The following is a 15,486-nucleotide window of genomic DNA, read 5'->3' on the forward strand; positions in this document are numbered from 1 at the left end:
CTGACGCTGGCCAGAGTCAATCAAGAGCGTCACACGGAGAACACACTCCAGCGCGTGTGATTTCACAAGCACAGCCGACGGCTCACCCCCCCCCCACTCTCCAGGAGGGGAGCACTGCCCTGTCACCACCAGGGAGAAGCACGGCGCCACAGGGACCTGCCACCTGCACAGAGGAGCGCTCCACCTCTGGCCGAGCCGCCTACAGCCGGCGCAGCGTCACCCACCGGCAAGCCACCTGCAGCCAGTGTAGCATCACTCCCCAGCTGAGCCGGCGCAGCGTCACCCACCAGCCAAGCCGCCTACAGCCGGTGTAGCATCACCCCCTGGCCAAGCCCCCTGCAGCCAGTGCAGCGTCACCCACCAGCGAACCGCCTGCAGCCGGCGCAGCATCACCCATCGGCGAGCCACCTACAGCCGGAGGAGCGTCCCCCACCCCGGCCGAGCCCCCACAACCGGGCAGCGCCCCCCCCAGCCCGCAGGCAGGCAGTGTCCCCCTCCCGAGCCCACAGCCGGGCAGCCCCCCCCAGCCCCACAGGCGGGCAGCCCCCCCCAGCCCGCAGCCGGGCAGCCCCCCCCCCAGCCCGCAGCCCCACAGCCGGGCAGCCCCCCCCAGCCCACAGGCAGGCAGTGTCCCCCCCCCAAGCCCCACAGCCGGGCAGCCCCCCCAGCCCGCAGGCAGGCAGTGCCCCCCCCCGAGCCCCACAGCCGGGCAGCCCCCCCCAGCCCCGCAGGCGGGCAGCCCCCCCCCCAGCCCGCAGCCCGGCAGCCCCCGGCCGAGGGCACTACCCACCGTGCTGGCTGAGGTTCTGCATTTCCCGCTCCCGACGGTCTAGCTCCGCGGCTTTCCTCTCCAGCTCCTCCTGGCGCTTCAGCAGCTCGGCCTGGGCCAAGGCGTGCTCCTAGACAGACACGGCAGCCGGTGAGCGGGTCCGGGTGCAGGGCGCCGGCCCGCCTCCCCTCCCTGTGCGACAAAGCTTGCTCGACTGTCCTAACGTCCACAGACGCTCTGCAGAGTGGCTTCAGAAAACACGGTGGGGATCATCTGGTCTTGGGGGGGAAAAGCCCCCGTGGGAACAATGAGCCCATGGCGACAGAGGCCACCGCGGGGGCCGACCTCTGTGCCTCACGGAGAGCCAGGAGCGAGGGCAGGGGAGAGAGCTGAGGGCAACGGACGAAAAGGAAAAAGGGGGAGTGAACTGGGCCTTACAAACTGGGTCAAACACAAGAGGGCTTTGTAACATCGTCCAAGTCACAAACGGAGTGAGACAAAGACGCAGTCAAGAAATCCCAGTCTACACCTCCGTGTGCCCTCACCTGACACCAGTATCTATCTGTTCACGGCACTGTGCCCGGATGCCCTCACCCCCAGCTGTCCGTGGCTCAGCCGTGGACTTGCTCCCAGCAACATCAGTTACTGTGTTAGTCACTGTTAGGGTACTGCACCGGTACCGTGCACTGGGAACAGAGACAAACTGCACCCCAAGATGATAAATGAATTCAATAATCAACGAAAAGCACACGTTATAAACTGATAAAGAGCAACAAGTACTGACGGACAGAAAGCTAAGACAGATCCAGCAGTGAGCTGAGAGATGAGAACACGGCACACAGAGTGACTGCTCGGAGGCTGACCTTGGCGATCTGCGTGTACGCGGGGTGCTCCTCGGTCGGCTTCATGATCGCGGGCTGCGTGTTGGGTGCACTGTGCATTTTCACACTGCCTGGCGGCGGCTAGAAAGAAGAAGGACAAATTCCATTACAGAAGGGGCCAACTCAGCCTCTCACAAAAGACCCAATGACCAGAAGGAAAAAGCAAACTCCACAGATCTGCCCGTCTTCCTCTCCTGCCCTCCCACGGTCAAGTGTGCAGAGAGCTGCTTCAGGCTCGCTCACTCCGCATCTCGGCCGTCTGGCGGCCTCGCCACACACGTCTCCAGGATATCACATTTTAAAAAAATCTTTGGGGCCGGCGCTGTGGCGTAGTGGGTAAAGCCGCCACCTGCAGTGCCGGCATTCCACAGGGCACCAGTTCGAGTCCCGGCTGCTCTACTTCTGATCCAGCTCTCTGCTGTGGCCTGGGAAAGCAGTGGAAGATGGCCCAAGTCCTTGGGCCCCTGCACCCACGTGGGAGACCCGGAAGAGGATCCTGGCTCCTGGTTTCAGATCGGCGCACCTCTGGCCACTGCGGCCACCTGGGGAGTGAACAAGCAGATGGAAGACTTCTCTCTCTCTCTCTCTCTCTCTCTCTCTCTCTCTTCTACTCTGCCTTTCAAATAAATAAATAAATCTTTAACAAAAACCTTTAAAGTATTTCTCTACAGTACATCATGGACAGCACCAAGCTTTACTGCCGACTCCAGCGCGCGGTTCCTGAGAGGCACAGAGCAGACTCCTGGTCAAAGCCACTCACACAATGTGGAAAGAGAAGAGGGCAGGCTTGGGAAGACAGAAAGTAAGCTACACAACGTCCGCTCTGCCACCGACGACCTGCAATGTTTGAGCGCAGCTGCAGGACCGAAAGGCAGGCGCGAGTCTACGAGTCTGTCCGCGGAGGACAGGTTAAATTACTGCACAAGCCCACAACGTCCCCACCAGCAGAGAGCTGGTGCTTTAGAAAACGGAGGGAGGAAACAAGAACCTGCAAAGGGAAGTTCAAGGCACACAGTGTTTAAAAAAAACTGCAAGCAACCAGCTACGTAGCAAGATTTTACCCTGCCACAGCTAATGGCAGCCCAGAAAGCGGAAGGCAGTCACCACCAAGACATGGCACCCAGTACAGCTGCTTCTCAAACCTGCATGCAGAAGGCAAGGACTAAGAACAGGCCACACGGTTTTGAAAATAAAAGTTAGATTGGGAGACCGATGATATCAAAAGTTACTATTAGGCGACAGTAACCAAGAATGTAGAATAGGGGCCAGCACCATGCTGCAGCGGGTTAAAGCCCTGGCCTGAAGCACCGGCATCCCATATGGGCGCCAGTTCAAGTCCTGGACGTGCCTCTTCCGATCCAGCTCTCTGCTATGGCCTGGGACAGCAGCAGCAGATGACCCAAGTCCTTGGACCCCTGCACCCATGTGGGAGACCCAGAAGAAGCTCTTGGCCCTTCGGATCGACGCAGCTCCGGATCGACGCAGCTCCAGCTGTTGCAGCCATCTGGGGAGTGAACCAGGGAATAGAAGACCTCTCTCTGTCTCTAACACTCTCTGTAACTCTTTCAAATAAATGAAATAAATCTTAAAAAAAAAAAAGAATGTAGACCAGCGCTGTGGCACAGTGGGTTAAAGCCGCAGCCTGCAGCACCAAGTCCCAGCTGCTCCACTTCTGATCCAGCTCCCTGCTAACGCACCTGGGAGAGCAGCGGAGGACGGCCCAAGTCCTTGGGCCCCTGCATCCATCTGGGAGAAAGGAAGAACCACCGGGCTCCTGGTTTTGGCCTGGCCCAGCCCAGGTCATTCCAGCCCTTTGGGGAGTGAAGCAACAAACGGAAGATCTTTCTGTCTCTCTTTCTCTAACTCTGCCTCTCAAATATATAAATAAATCTTTAAAAAAAGAATGTATATAAATTCAAGGATAGAGAAATATACCAATAAACAAAACAGACACAGAAACAAACCCAAACAAATGCAGAGCTTGGTAGTCAACACAGATGACATGAAAATGGTAAAGAAATAATTTGTCAGTCACTAATGGAGCTGGGATAACTGCTTAACACATTGAAAAAAAAAAAAACTGGACTTCTTATTTCACACCATATAAAAAAACAAAGTCCAGGAAGATTAATGATCTATAAAAGAAAATGTGAAACTTAAACATTCTTAGGAAAAAAATACAGGTGGATATTTTCATGAACTAATAGTAGTTAAGGGGCCGGCACCGTGGCATAGTAGGTTAAGCCTCCACCTACAGTGCCAGCATCCTAGATGGCGCCAGTTCAAGTCCTGGCTGCTCCACTAACAATCCAGCTCTCTGCTAACACCTGGGAAAACAGTGGAAGATGGTCCAAGTCCCTGAGTCCCTGCACCCACGTGAGAGACCCAGAAGAAGCTCCTGGCTCCTGGCTTCAGATCAGCCCAGCTCCAGCCATTGCGGCCATTTGGGGTGTGAACCAGCGGATGGAGGATCTCTCTCTCTCTCTCTCTCTCTCTCTCTCTCTCTGCCTCTTCATCTGTAACTCTTTCGAATAAATAAACAAATCTTTAAAAAGGAAAAAAAAAAGAGTAGGTAAAGGCTTCTCAAATGGGAGCTCCAGTACCCTCTGCACTGTGTTACTGACGTGTCCTCAGACCCTAAACAGCGCCTGAACACAGTGGATGCCCAGAAAGTGTCTTCAGGGCATGGCGGACTGGAACACACACACACGGCGAGTGAAACACCGGCAGGTTCCACTACACTGAAATTTAATCAAAAACGTAAAGTCAAATCACACAGTGGGAAAAACTGGTTACAATCTACATATACTTACAATCAGCACCACAGCATCCACACACGCAGACACAGGACGCCCACGTCAGAACCACGGCCATCACCACACGCAGACACAGGACGCCCACGTCAGCACCACGGCCATCACCACACGCAGACACAGGACGCCCACGTCAGAACCACGGCCATCACCACACGCAGACACAGGACGCCCACGTCAGCACCACGGCCATCACCACACAGACACAGGACGCCCACGTCAACACCACAGCCATCACCACACAGACACAGGACGCCCACATCAACACCACGGCCATCACCACGCAGACACAGGACGCCCACATCAATACCACGGCCATCATCACACGCAGACACAGGACGCCCACGTCAGAACCACGGCCATCACCACACGCAGACACAGGACGCCCACGTCAGCACCACGGCCATCACCACACAGACACAGGACGCCCACATCAACACCACAGCCATCACCACACAGACACAGGACGCCCACATCAACACCACGGCCATCACCACGCAGACACAGGACGCCCACATCAATACCACGGCCATCATCACACGCAGACACAGGACGCCCACATCAACACCACAGCCATCACCACTCAGACACAGGACGCCCACATCAACACCACAGCCATCACCACACAGACACAGGACGCCCACATCAACACCACGGCCATCACCACGCAGACACAGGACGCCCACATCAATACCACGGCCATCATCACACGCAGACACAGGACGCCCACATCAACACCACAGCCATCACCACTCAGACACAGGACGCCCCACATCAACACCACGGCCATCACCACGCAGACACAGGACGCCCACATCAACACCACGGCCATCACCACTCAGACACAGGACGCCCCACATCAACACCACGGCCATCACCACGCAGACACAGGACGCCCACATCAACACCACGGCCATCACCACGCAGACACAGGACGCCCCACATCAACACCACGGCCATCACCACTCAGACACAGGACGCCCCACATCAACACCACAGCCATCATCACACGCAGACACAGGATGCCCCACATCAACACCACAGCCATCACCACACAGACACAGGACGCCCACATCAACACCACAGCCATCACCATGCAGACACAGGACGCCCCCCATCAATACCACGGCCATCATCACACGCAGACAAAGGACGCCCACACCAACACCACAGCCATCACACGCAGACACAGGACGCCCCACATCAACACCACAGCCATCACCATGCACAGACACAGGACGCCCCACATCAACACCACAGCCATCACCATGCAGACACAGGACGCCCACATCAACACCACAGCCATCACCACGTAGACACAGGACACCCACATCAACACCACGGCCATCATCACACGCAGACACAGGATGCCCCACATCAACACCACGGCCATCACCACACAGACACAGGACGCCCACATCAACACCACGGCCATCACCACACAGACACAGGACGCCCACATCAACACCACGCCATCACCACGCAGACACAGGACGCCCACATCAATACCACGGCCATCATCACACGCAGACACAGGACGCCCACATCAACACCACGGCCATCACCACGCAGACACAGGACGCCCACATCAATACCACAGCCATCATCACACGCAGACACATAACACCCCACATCAACACCACAGCCATCACCACTCAGACACAGAACGCCCTGCATCAACACCACAGCCATCATCACACGCAGACACAGGATGCCCCACATCAACACCACAGCCATCACCATGCAGACACAGGACGCCCACATCAACACCACAGCCATCACCACACAGACACAGGATGCCCCACATCAACACCACAGCCATCACCATGCAGACACAGGACGCCCACATCAACACCACAGCCATCACCACGTAGACACAGGATGCCCCACATCAACACCACGGCCATCACCACACGCAGACACAGGATGCCCCACATCAACACCACAGCCATCACCACACAGACACAGGATGCCCCACATCAACACCACAGCCATCACCACGTAGACACAGGACACCCACATCAACACCACAGCCATCACCACTCAGACACAGAACGCCCCACATCAACACAACAGCAATCATCACACGCAGACACAGGACGCCCCACATCAACACCACGGCCATCACCACGCAGAAACAGGACGCCCACATCAACACCACAGCCATCACCATGCAGACACAGGACGCCCACGTCAACACCACGGCCATCACCACACAGACACAAGACGCCCACATCAATACCACGGCCATCACCACGTAGACACAGGACACCCATGACAACACCACGGCCATCACCACACAGACACAGGACGCCCCACATCAACACCACGGCCATCACAACTCAGACACAGGACAACCACATCAACACCACGGCCATCACCACGCAGAAACAGGACGCCCACATCAACACCACAGCCATCACCATGCAGACACAGGACGCCCACGTCAACACCACGGCCATCACCACACAGACACAAGACGACCACATCAACACCACAGCCATCACCACGCAGACACAGGACGCCCACGACAACACCACGGCCATCACCACACAGACACAGGACGCCCCACATCAACACCACGGCCATCACAACTCAGACACAGGACGACCACATCAACACCACGGCCATCACCATGCATAGACACAGGACGCCCCACATCAACACCACACACATACACAGGACGCCCACATCAACACCATGGCCATCACCACGCATAGTCACAGGATGCCCCACATCAACACCACAGCCATCACCATTCATAGACACAGGACACCCCACATCAACACCACAGCCATCACCATGCAGACACAGGACGCCCACATCAACACCACAGCCATCACCACACAGACACAGGACGCCCCACATCAACACCACGGCCATCACCACGCAGACACAGGATGCCCCACATCAACACCACAGCCATCATCACACGCAGACACAGGATGCCCCACATCAACACCACAGCCATCATCACACGCAGACACAGGATGCCCACATCAACACCACAGCCATCACCACACAGACACAGGATGCCCCACATCAACACCACAGCCATCACCACGCAGACACAGGATGCCCACATCAACACCACAGCCATCACCATGCATAGACACAGGACGCCCCACATCAACACCACAGCCATCACCACTCAGACACAGAACGCCCCACATCAACTCCACGGCCATCACCACGCAGACACAGGACGCCCCACATCAACACCATGGCCATCACCATGCACAGACACAGGACGCCCCACATCAACACCACACACAGACACAGGACGCCCACATCAACACCATGGCCATCACCACGCACAGTCACAGGACGCCCACATCAACACCACAGCCATCACCATGTATAGACACATAACACCCCACATCAACACCACGGCCTTCACCACGCAGACACAGGATACCCCACATCAACACCACAGCCATCATCACAAGCAGACACAGGATGCCCCACATCAACACCACAGCCATCACCATACATAGACACAGGACGCCCCACATCAACACCACGGCCATCACCATGCATAGACACAGGACGCCCCACATCAACACCATGGCCATCACCACTCAGACACAGAACGCCCCAGATCAACACCACAGCCATCACCACACAGACACAGGACGCCCCACATCAACACCACAGCCATCACCATACATAGACACAGGACGCCCCACATCAACACCACAGCCATCACCATGCATAGACACAGGACGCCCCACATCAACACCACGGCCATCACCACGCAGACACAGGATGCCCCACATCAACACCACAGCCATCATCACAAGCAGACACAGGATGCCCCACATCAACACCACAGCCATCACCATACATAGACACAGGACGCCCCACATCAACACCACGGCCATCACCATGCATAGACACAGGACGCCCCACATCAACACCATGGCCATCACCACTCAGACACAGAACGCCCCACATCAACACCACAGCCATCATCACACGCAGACACAGGATGCCCCACATCAACACCACAGCCATCACCATGCATAGACACAGGACACCCCATATCAACACCACGCCCATCACCATGCATAGACACAGGACACCCCACATCAACACCATGCCCATCACCATGCATAGACACAGGACGCCCCACTTCAACACCACGGCCATCACCATGCATAGACACAGGACGCCCAACATCAACACCACACACAGACACAGGACGCCCCACATCAACACCATGGCCAGCACCACGCAGACACAGGATGCCCCACATCAACACCACAGCCATCACCATGCATAGACACAGGAAACCCCACATCAACACCACAGCCATCACCATGCAGACACAGGACGCCCACATCAACACCACAGCCATCACCACTCAGACACAGGATGCCCCACATCAACACCACAGCCATCATCACACGCAGACACAGAATGCCCCACATCAACACCACAGCCATCATCACACGCAGACACAGGATGCCCCACATCAACACCACGGCCATCACCACGCAGACACAGGATGCCCCACATCAACACCACAGCCATCACCATGCATAGACACAGGACACCCCACATCAACACCACTGCCATCACCATGCAGACACAAGACGCCCACATCAACACCACAGCCATCACCACACAGACACAGGATGCCCCACATCAACACCACAGCCATCATCACAAGCAGACACAGGATGCCCCACATCAACACCACAGCCATCATCACACGCAGACACAGAACGCCCACATCAACACCACAGCCATCACCACACAGACACAGGATGCCCCACATCAACACCACAGCCATCATCACACGCAGACACAGGATGCCCCACATCAACACCACAGCCATCACCATGCAGGCACAGGACGCCCACATAAACACCACGGCCATCACCACGCAGACACAGGATGCCCCACATCAACACCACAGCCATCACCATGCATAGACACAGGACGCCCCACATCAACACCACGGCCATCACCACGCAGACACAGGATGCCCCACATCAACACCACAGCCATCTTCACAAGCAGACACAGGATGCCCCACATCAACACCACGGCCATCACCATACATAGACACAGGACGCCCCACATCAACACCACGGCCATCACCATGCATAGACACAGGACGCCCCACATCAACACCATGGCCATCACCACTCAGACACAGAACGCCCCACATCAACACCACAGCCATCACCACACAGACACAGGACGCCCCACATCAACACCACAGCCATCACCATGCATAGACACAGGACGCCCCACATCAACACCACACACAGACACAGGACGCCCCACATCAACACCATGGCCAGCACCACTCAGACACAGGACGCCCCACATCAACACCACAGCCATCACCATGCATAGACACAGGACCCCCCACATCAACACCACAGCCATCACCACTCAGACACAGGACACCCCATCAACACCACAGCCATCATCACACGCAGACACAGGACGCCCCACATCAACACCACGGCCATCACCACGCAGACACAGGATGCCCCACATCAACACCACAGCCATCACCATGCATAGACACAGGACACCCCACATCAACACCACAGCCATCACCATGCAGACACAGGACGCCCCACATCAACACCACGGCCATCACCACACAGACACAGGACGCCCCACATCAACACCATGGCCATCACCACTCAGACACAGGATGCCCCACATCAACACCACAGCCATCATCACACGCAGACACAGGATGCCCCACATCAACACCACAGCCATCATCACACGCAGACACAGGACGCCCACATCAACACCACAGCCATCACCACACAGACACAGGATGCCCCACATCAACACCACAGCCATCATCACACGCAGACACAGGACGCCCCACATCAACACCACAGCCATCACCATGCAGACACAGGACGCCCACATCAACACCACAGCCATCACCATGCACAGACACAGGACGCCCCACATCAACACCACACACAGACACAGGACGCCCACATCAACACCATGGCCATCACCACGCACAGTCACAGGACACCCACATCAACACCACAGCCATCACCATGCATAGACACATAACACCCCACATCAACACCACGGCCAGCACCACGCAGACACAGGATGCCCCACATCAACACCACAGCCATCATCACAAGCAGACACAGGATGCCCCACATCAACACCACAGCCATCACCATACATAGACACAGGACGCCCCACATCAACACCACAGCCATCACCATACATAGACACAGGACGCCCCACATCAACACCACAGCCATCACCATGCATAGACACAGGACGCCCACATCAACACCACGGCCATCACCACTCAGACACAGAACGCCCCACATCAACACCACAGCCATCACCACACAGACACAGGACGCCCCACATCAACACCACAGCCATCACCATACATAGACACAGGACGCCCCACATCAACACCACAGCCATCACCATGCATAGACACAGGACCCCCCACATCAACACCACAGCCATCACCACTCAGACACAGGATGCCCCACATCAACACCACAGCCATCATCACACGCAGACACAGGATGCCCCACATCAACACCACAGCCATCACCATACATAGGCACAGGACACCCCACATCAACACCACGGCCATCACCATGCATAGACACAGGACACCCCACATCAACACCACAGCCATCACCATGCATGGACACAGGACACCCCACATCAACACCACGCCCATCACCATGCATAGACACAGGACGCCCCACATCAACACCACGCCCATCACCATTCATAGACACAGGACGCCCCACATCAACACCACACACAGACACAGGACGCCCCACATCAACACCATGGCCAGCACCACTCAGACACAGGACCCCCCACATCAACACCACAGCCATCACCATGCAGACACAGGACACCCCATCAACACCACAGCCATCATCACACGCAGACACAGGACGCCCCACATCAACACCACAGCCATCACCATGCATAGACACAGGACGCCCACATCAACACCACAGCCATCACCATGCATAGACACAGGACACCCCACATCAACACCACAGCCATCACCATGCAGACACAGGACGCCCACATCAACACCACAGCCATCACCACGCAGACACAGGACGCCCCACATCAACACCACAGCCATCATCACACGCAGACACAGGACGCCCCACATCAACACCACAGCCATCATCACACGCAGACACAGGACGCCCCACATCAACACCACAGCCATCACCACACAGACACAGGACGCCCCACATCAACACCACAGCCATCACCACTCAGACACAGGTGCCCCACATCAACACCACGGCCATCACCACGCAGACACAGGACGCCCCGCATCAACACCACAGCCATCACCATGCATAGACACAGGACGCCCCACATCAACACCACGCCCATCACCATGCATAGACACAGGACACCCACATCAACACCACGGCCATCATCACACGCAGACACAGGACGCCCACATCAACACCACGGCCATCACCATGCACAGGAGCCTCACATCAACACCACGCCCATCACCACGCGCAGACACAGGACGCCCACGTCAACACCACGAGATGAAAATGTGTGAACTCAGAGAACAGCCGATGTGGAGCTCCAGCGCACAGGAGCAGGAAGGATGACCCGCGAACAGCGCTGGGACAGCACCAACCTGCCAGCAACAGTACATCTCAAGCAGACGAGAAGTGAAGGCAAACGATGGACGCGGGGACCTGAGAACTCTGTGAACTGCGCAGGCTGCACCTGGGGACCACCTGCTGCCCTGTGGGGCAAAGCCGCAGCCATGCTCACCGGGATGTGGGGACAGAAGCCCCCACCAGAGGGCGCTACGCTTCACCACGCAGAAATGGAGCTCTGACACAAGCATTTCACAATCAAGCCTGAAGCGCAGAGTGTGGAGACAGCAATACACACTACGGGCAGTCACTTCACACACAAATCAGAGACAGGCCGATGGGCTAATGCGCGAAAGTGAGCATAAAACCCCCACCAGGCAGCCGTAAGTAAACAACTTCTATCTCAGTAGCAATCAAAGAAACGTACATTTTACTTACACATTTTTAAAACAATTACTACCACAGGACTGCCACATTTTGAAAAAGAGGTAGTAAAGTAAGCATTAATGTAACATCCCATGACAGTTCTGTCACATACATCAAGAGCCACAGCAATATTTATACTCATGTCCTGCGTAGCTGGTCTTTAAAGATATTTTTAAGGAAATAATTCAAGATATTCACAAATGTGTACAACAATGCTCACTGCTGCCTTGTTTATGAAAGTAAAAAGGCAGAAATCCCCCCAAACATCCAACGGGAAAATGGTGCAAAAATCATGATTCACCAATGAGAATACATTATGCAACTATTTAAAAGTTCTGAAAAAATATTTACTGAAATGAGGAAACTTGGACAAATTATAATAAAAGTAAGTTATAAAAGAGGCTGAATATATACTATAATCCTAACTTCATTCTTTAAAATATAATAAAAATATATCAAAATACTTAATACTTATTTCTAGATAATAAGATTAAAAGCATTTTATATTTTTATATCTACTATAATCTTTTTTTTAAAAGATTTATTTATTTATTAGCAAGTCAGAGTTGCACAGAGAGAGGAGAAGCAGAGAGAGAGAGAGAGGTCTTCCATCCAATGGTTTACTCCCCAGTTGGCCTCAATGGCAGGAGCTGAAGCCAGGAGCCAGGAGCTTCTTCCTGGTCTCCCACATGGGTTCAGGGGCCCAAGGACTTGGGCCATCTTCTACTGCTTTCCCAGGCCACAGCAGAGAGCTGGATCAGAAGTGGAGCAGCCAGGTCTCAAAGCAGCACCCATATGGGATGCCAGCACTTCAGGCCAGGGCGTTAACCCGCTGCGCCACAGCGCTGGCCCCTACCATAATCTTTTAAAATCACTAAAAGAATCACAAGTCCTGTGTACTCCCAACATCGCAGATAACAGGCAGAAAAGCTACAGTCAGTCCTGTTCTCCTGTTACAAACACGTGGTCCCAAGCATTCTTGGTTTAGTAGGCGACAACGAGAGGATGATCGAGAAACAAGCCTGGCAGAGTGAGCTGGGCAGCAGAGCCCAGGAAAAACCCGGAAGCAATGACTCAGCAGCTCCGCCAGCTGGAACCTCACTAAGGGCTGCACCCTTTGAATGAGCAAGTGTGAGAACAGCAATTCGTGGGTGTGGAGGAAGGCGCAGCAGGCCCGTCTGTCTGTCTGATACGCTGGCTGAACTCCTGGGTGCTGTGGGATGACAAGAAACCTCGGAGAAGCACAGATCTCCGGAAACATGAATATTGACCCAACAGCAGCTATCCTCCTCACTTCTCATTCACAACGTCAGTGCTGCTCTCTCTGTGTTCCCTTGGCCATGACACACTTGATCAGACACCGCGAGCCCCGGACACTCTGGAAGACGGCCTCTTGCCCTAATCATCAAAGACCAGTTCTGATGACCGTCCCTAACTCTTCCCAACTTTTCACTTTCGCACACCCAAACCACAAACAAGCCACTCTAGACTCCCTTTTCTGGCAACACGGCGGAACACACGTATCTAGAGAGCCTAGAACATGAGACCTAAAGACGCAGGATCCAATTTCTTATCAGCAATACGGTACTGGAGCTGGCGCTGTGGCAGGCTCAGGGGGCTAAGCTGCCACCTCAACCACCGACTTGCAGATCCGTGCCCAGAATTCTCCTAACCCGAGCTCAAATTCTCAGTACAAGGGAGCCCTGGCTGGGACCAACCTCATACACTTGGCAAAGGGATACACTTCAAAATCAGGCTTCAAAGAATTTACAGATAGAGGTGCAAGTAACTGGCCCATGGTTCAGACACACAAAGAAGTAAGGCAACATGAGCAAACCAAACTACAAAACAAGACCTGAGTCTATCAGAATTATCAGATGTAAAACAGGTATACTTAATAAACAAATAAAAGAGTGTGTGCAGGGTGGTGACAAGCAGGTTAAGCCACGGCCTGCAGTGCCGGCCTCCCATAGGGGCACCAGTTTGAGTCCCAGCTGCTCCACTCCAAATCCAGCTCCCTACTAATGGGCCTGGGAGAGCAGTGGAGGACGGCCCAAGCTCCTGGGCCTGCACCCATGTGGGTGACCCAGAAGCAGCTCCTGGCTCCTGGCTTCAGCCTAGCACAGCCCTAGTTGTTATAGCCTTTTAGGGGAGTGAATCAATCAATCAATCAATCTCTCTCTCTCCTTCCTTCTCTCAAATAAATAAATAAATCTTTTAAAAATAAAGAAATAAAAGAGTGCTATAAAAGTTTGACTATCAGGAGAGTGTCAGAACTGACCAATTCCTTAAACTGTGTAACTGGAACTTCTAAAAATAACAACTAATAAACGAAACCACAAACCTGACAGACAGGCTGAAGAGGAAGCACCAAGGAGAAGCAGAGCTACTTAGGGAAACAGAAGTGGGTCTAAAGAAAATTACCCAGAATGCAGCACGGAGAGACCAAAAGATGGGAACATACAAGCATTAGGAAGATGATGACAGTACGAGGGAGGACTGGGAACAAGGAGAATGAGGGCGAGCCCGTGTTCACACTGGTGTGAGGACCCCAACTCTCAGACGCCGACCTCCGAACTCAGGGCGGGCACCGGTGCAGCACCCCGTGCGCTCAGAAGTCCCTGCCTCTCTGAGCCGCGCACACGCTGACGCCACACCTGAACCAGAGGGTGCACCAGCACGCCCACCACGCTGAGAGCCACTGCAGCCTGCCCAACCAGCACCCTCAGGCCCAGGTACAGGTAAACGTTTGCAATCCCAAAGTCACCGGAGAGTCCTCGGGCAGAAACGGCCACAGCAGGTGCCCAGAAGTCAAGGCATGGGCACAGAGACACGAAGCAGGAAAGCAACACAATTTCCCAATCGCTGACGACAAAGACACAGAAACGGAATTTCCTGAAAAGGAATTCAAGATAATCATCTTAGGAAAACGCAGCTGAGCGCCAGCATCCCACATCAGCACAGTTCAT

The 15,486-nt window shown here is 54.8% G+C and overlaps 1 protein-coding gene across 2 annotated transcripts in view; it reads right to left on the reverse strand.

Annotated features, from left to right (window-relative positions):
* The window catches only part of SCAMP1 (secretory carrier membrane protein 1), a 114,249-nt gene that overhangs the window by 52,797 nt on the left and 45,966 nt on the right, over positions 1-15,486 (reverse strand). For both annotated transcript variants that reach the window (XM_062212525.1, XM_062212524.1), the window contains 2 exons: positions 1,633-1,731; positions 791-899 (listed from right to left, as the gene is read on the reverse strand). In XM_062212525.1, coding sequence (XP_062068509.1) covers positions 791-899; positions 1,633-1,731 — 208 coding nt within the window. The remainder of the gene's footprint in view (positions 1-790; positions 900-1,632; positions 1,732-15,486) is intronic.

Source organism: Lepus europaeus, chromosome 15 (genome assembly GCF_033115175.1).
Source record: "Lepus europaeus isolate LE1 chromosome 15, mLepTim1.pri, whole genome shotgun sequence".
NCBI lineage: Eukaryota > Metazoa > Chordata > Mammalia > Lagomorpha > Leporidae > Lepus > Lepus europaeus.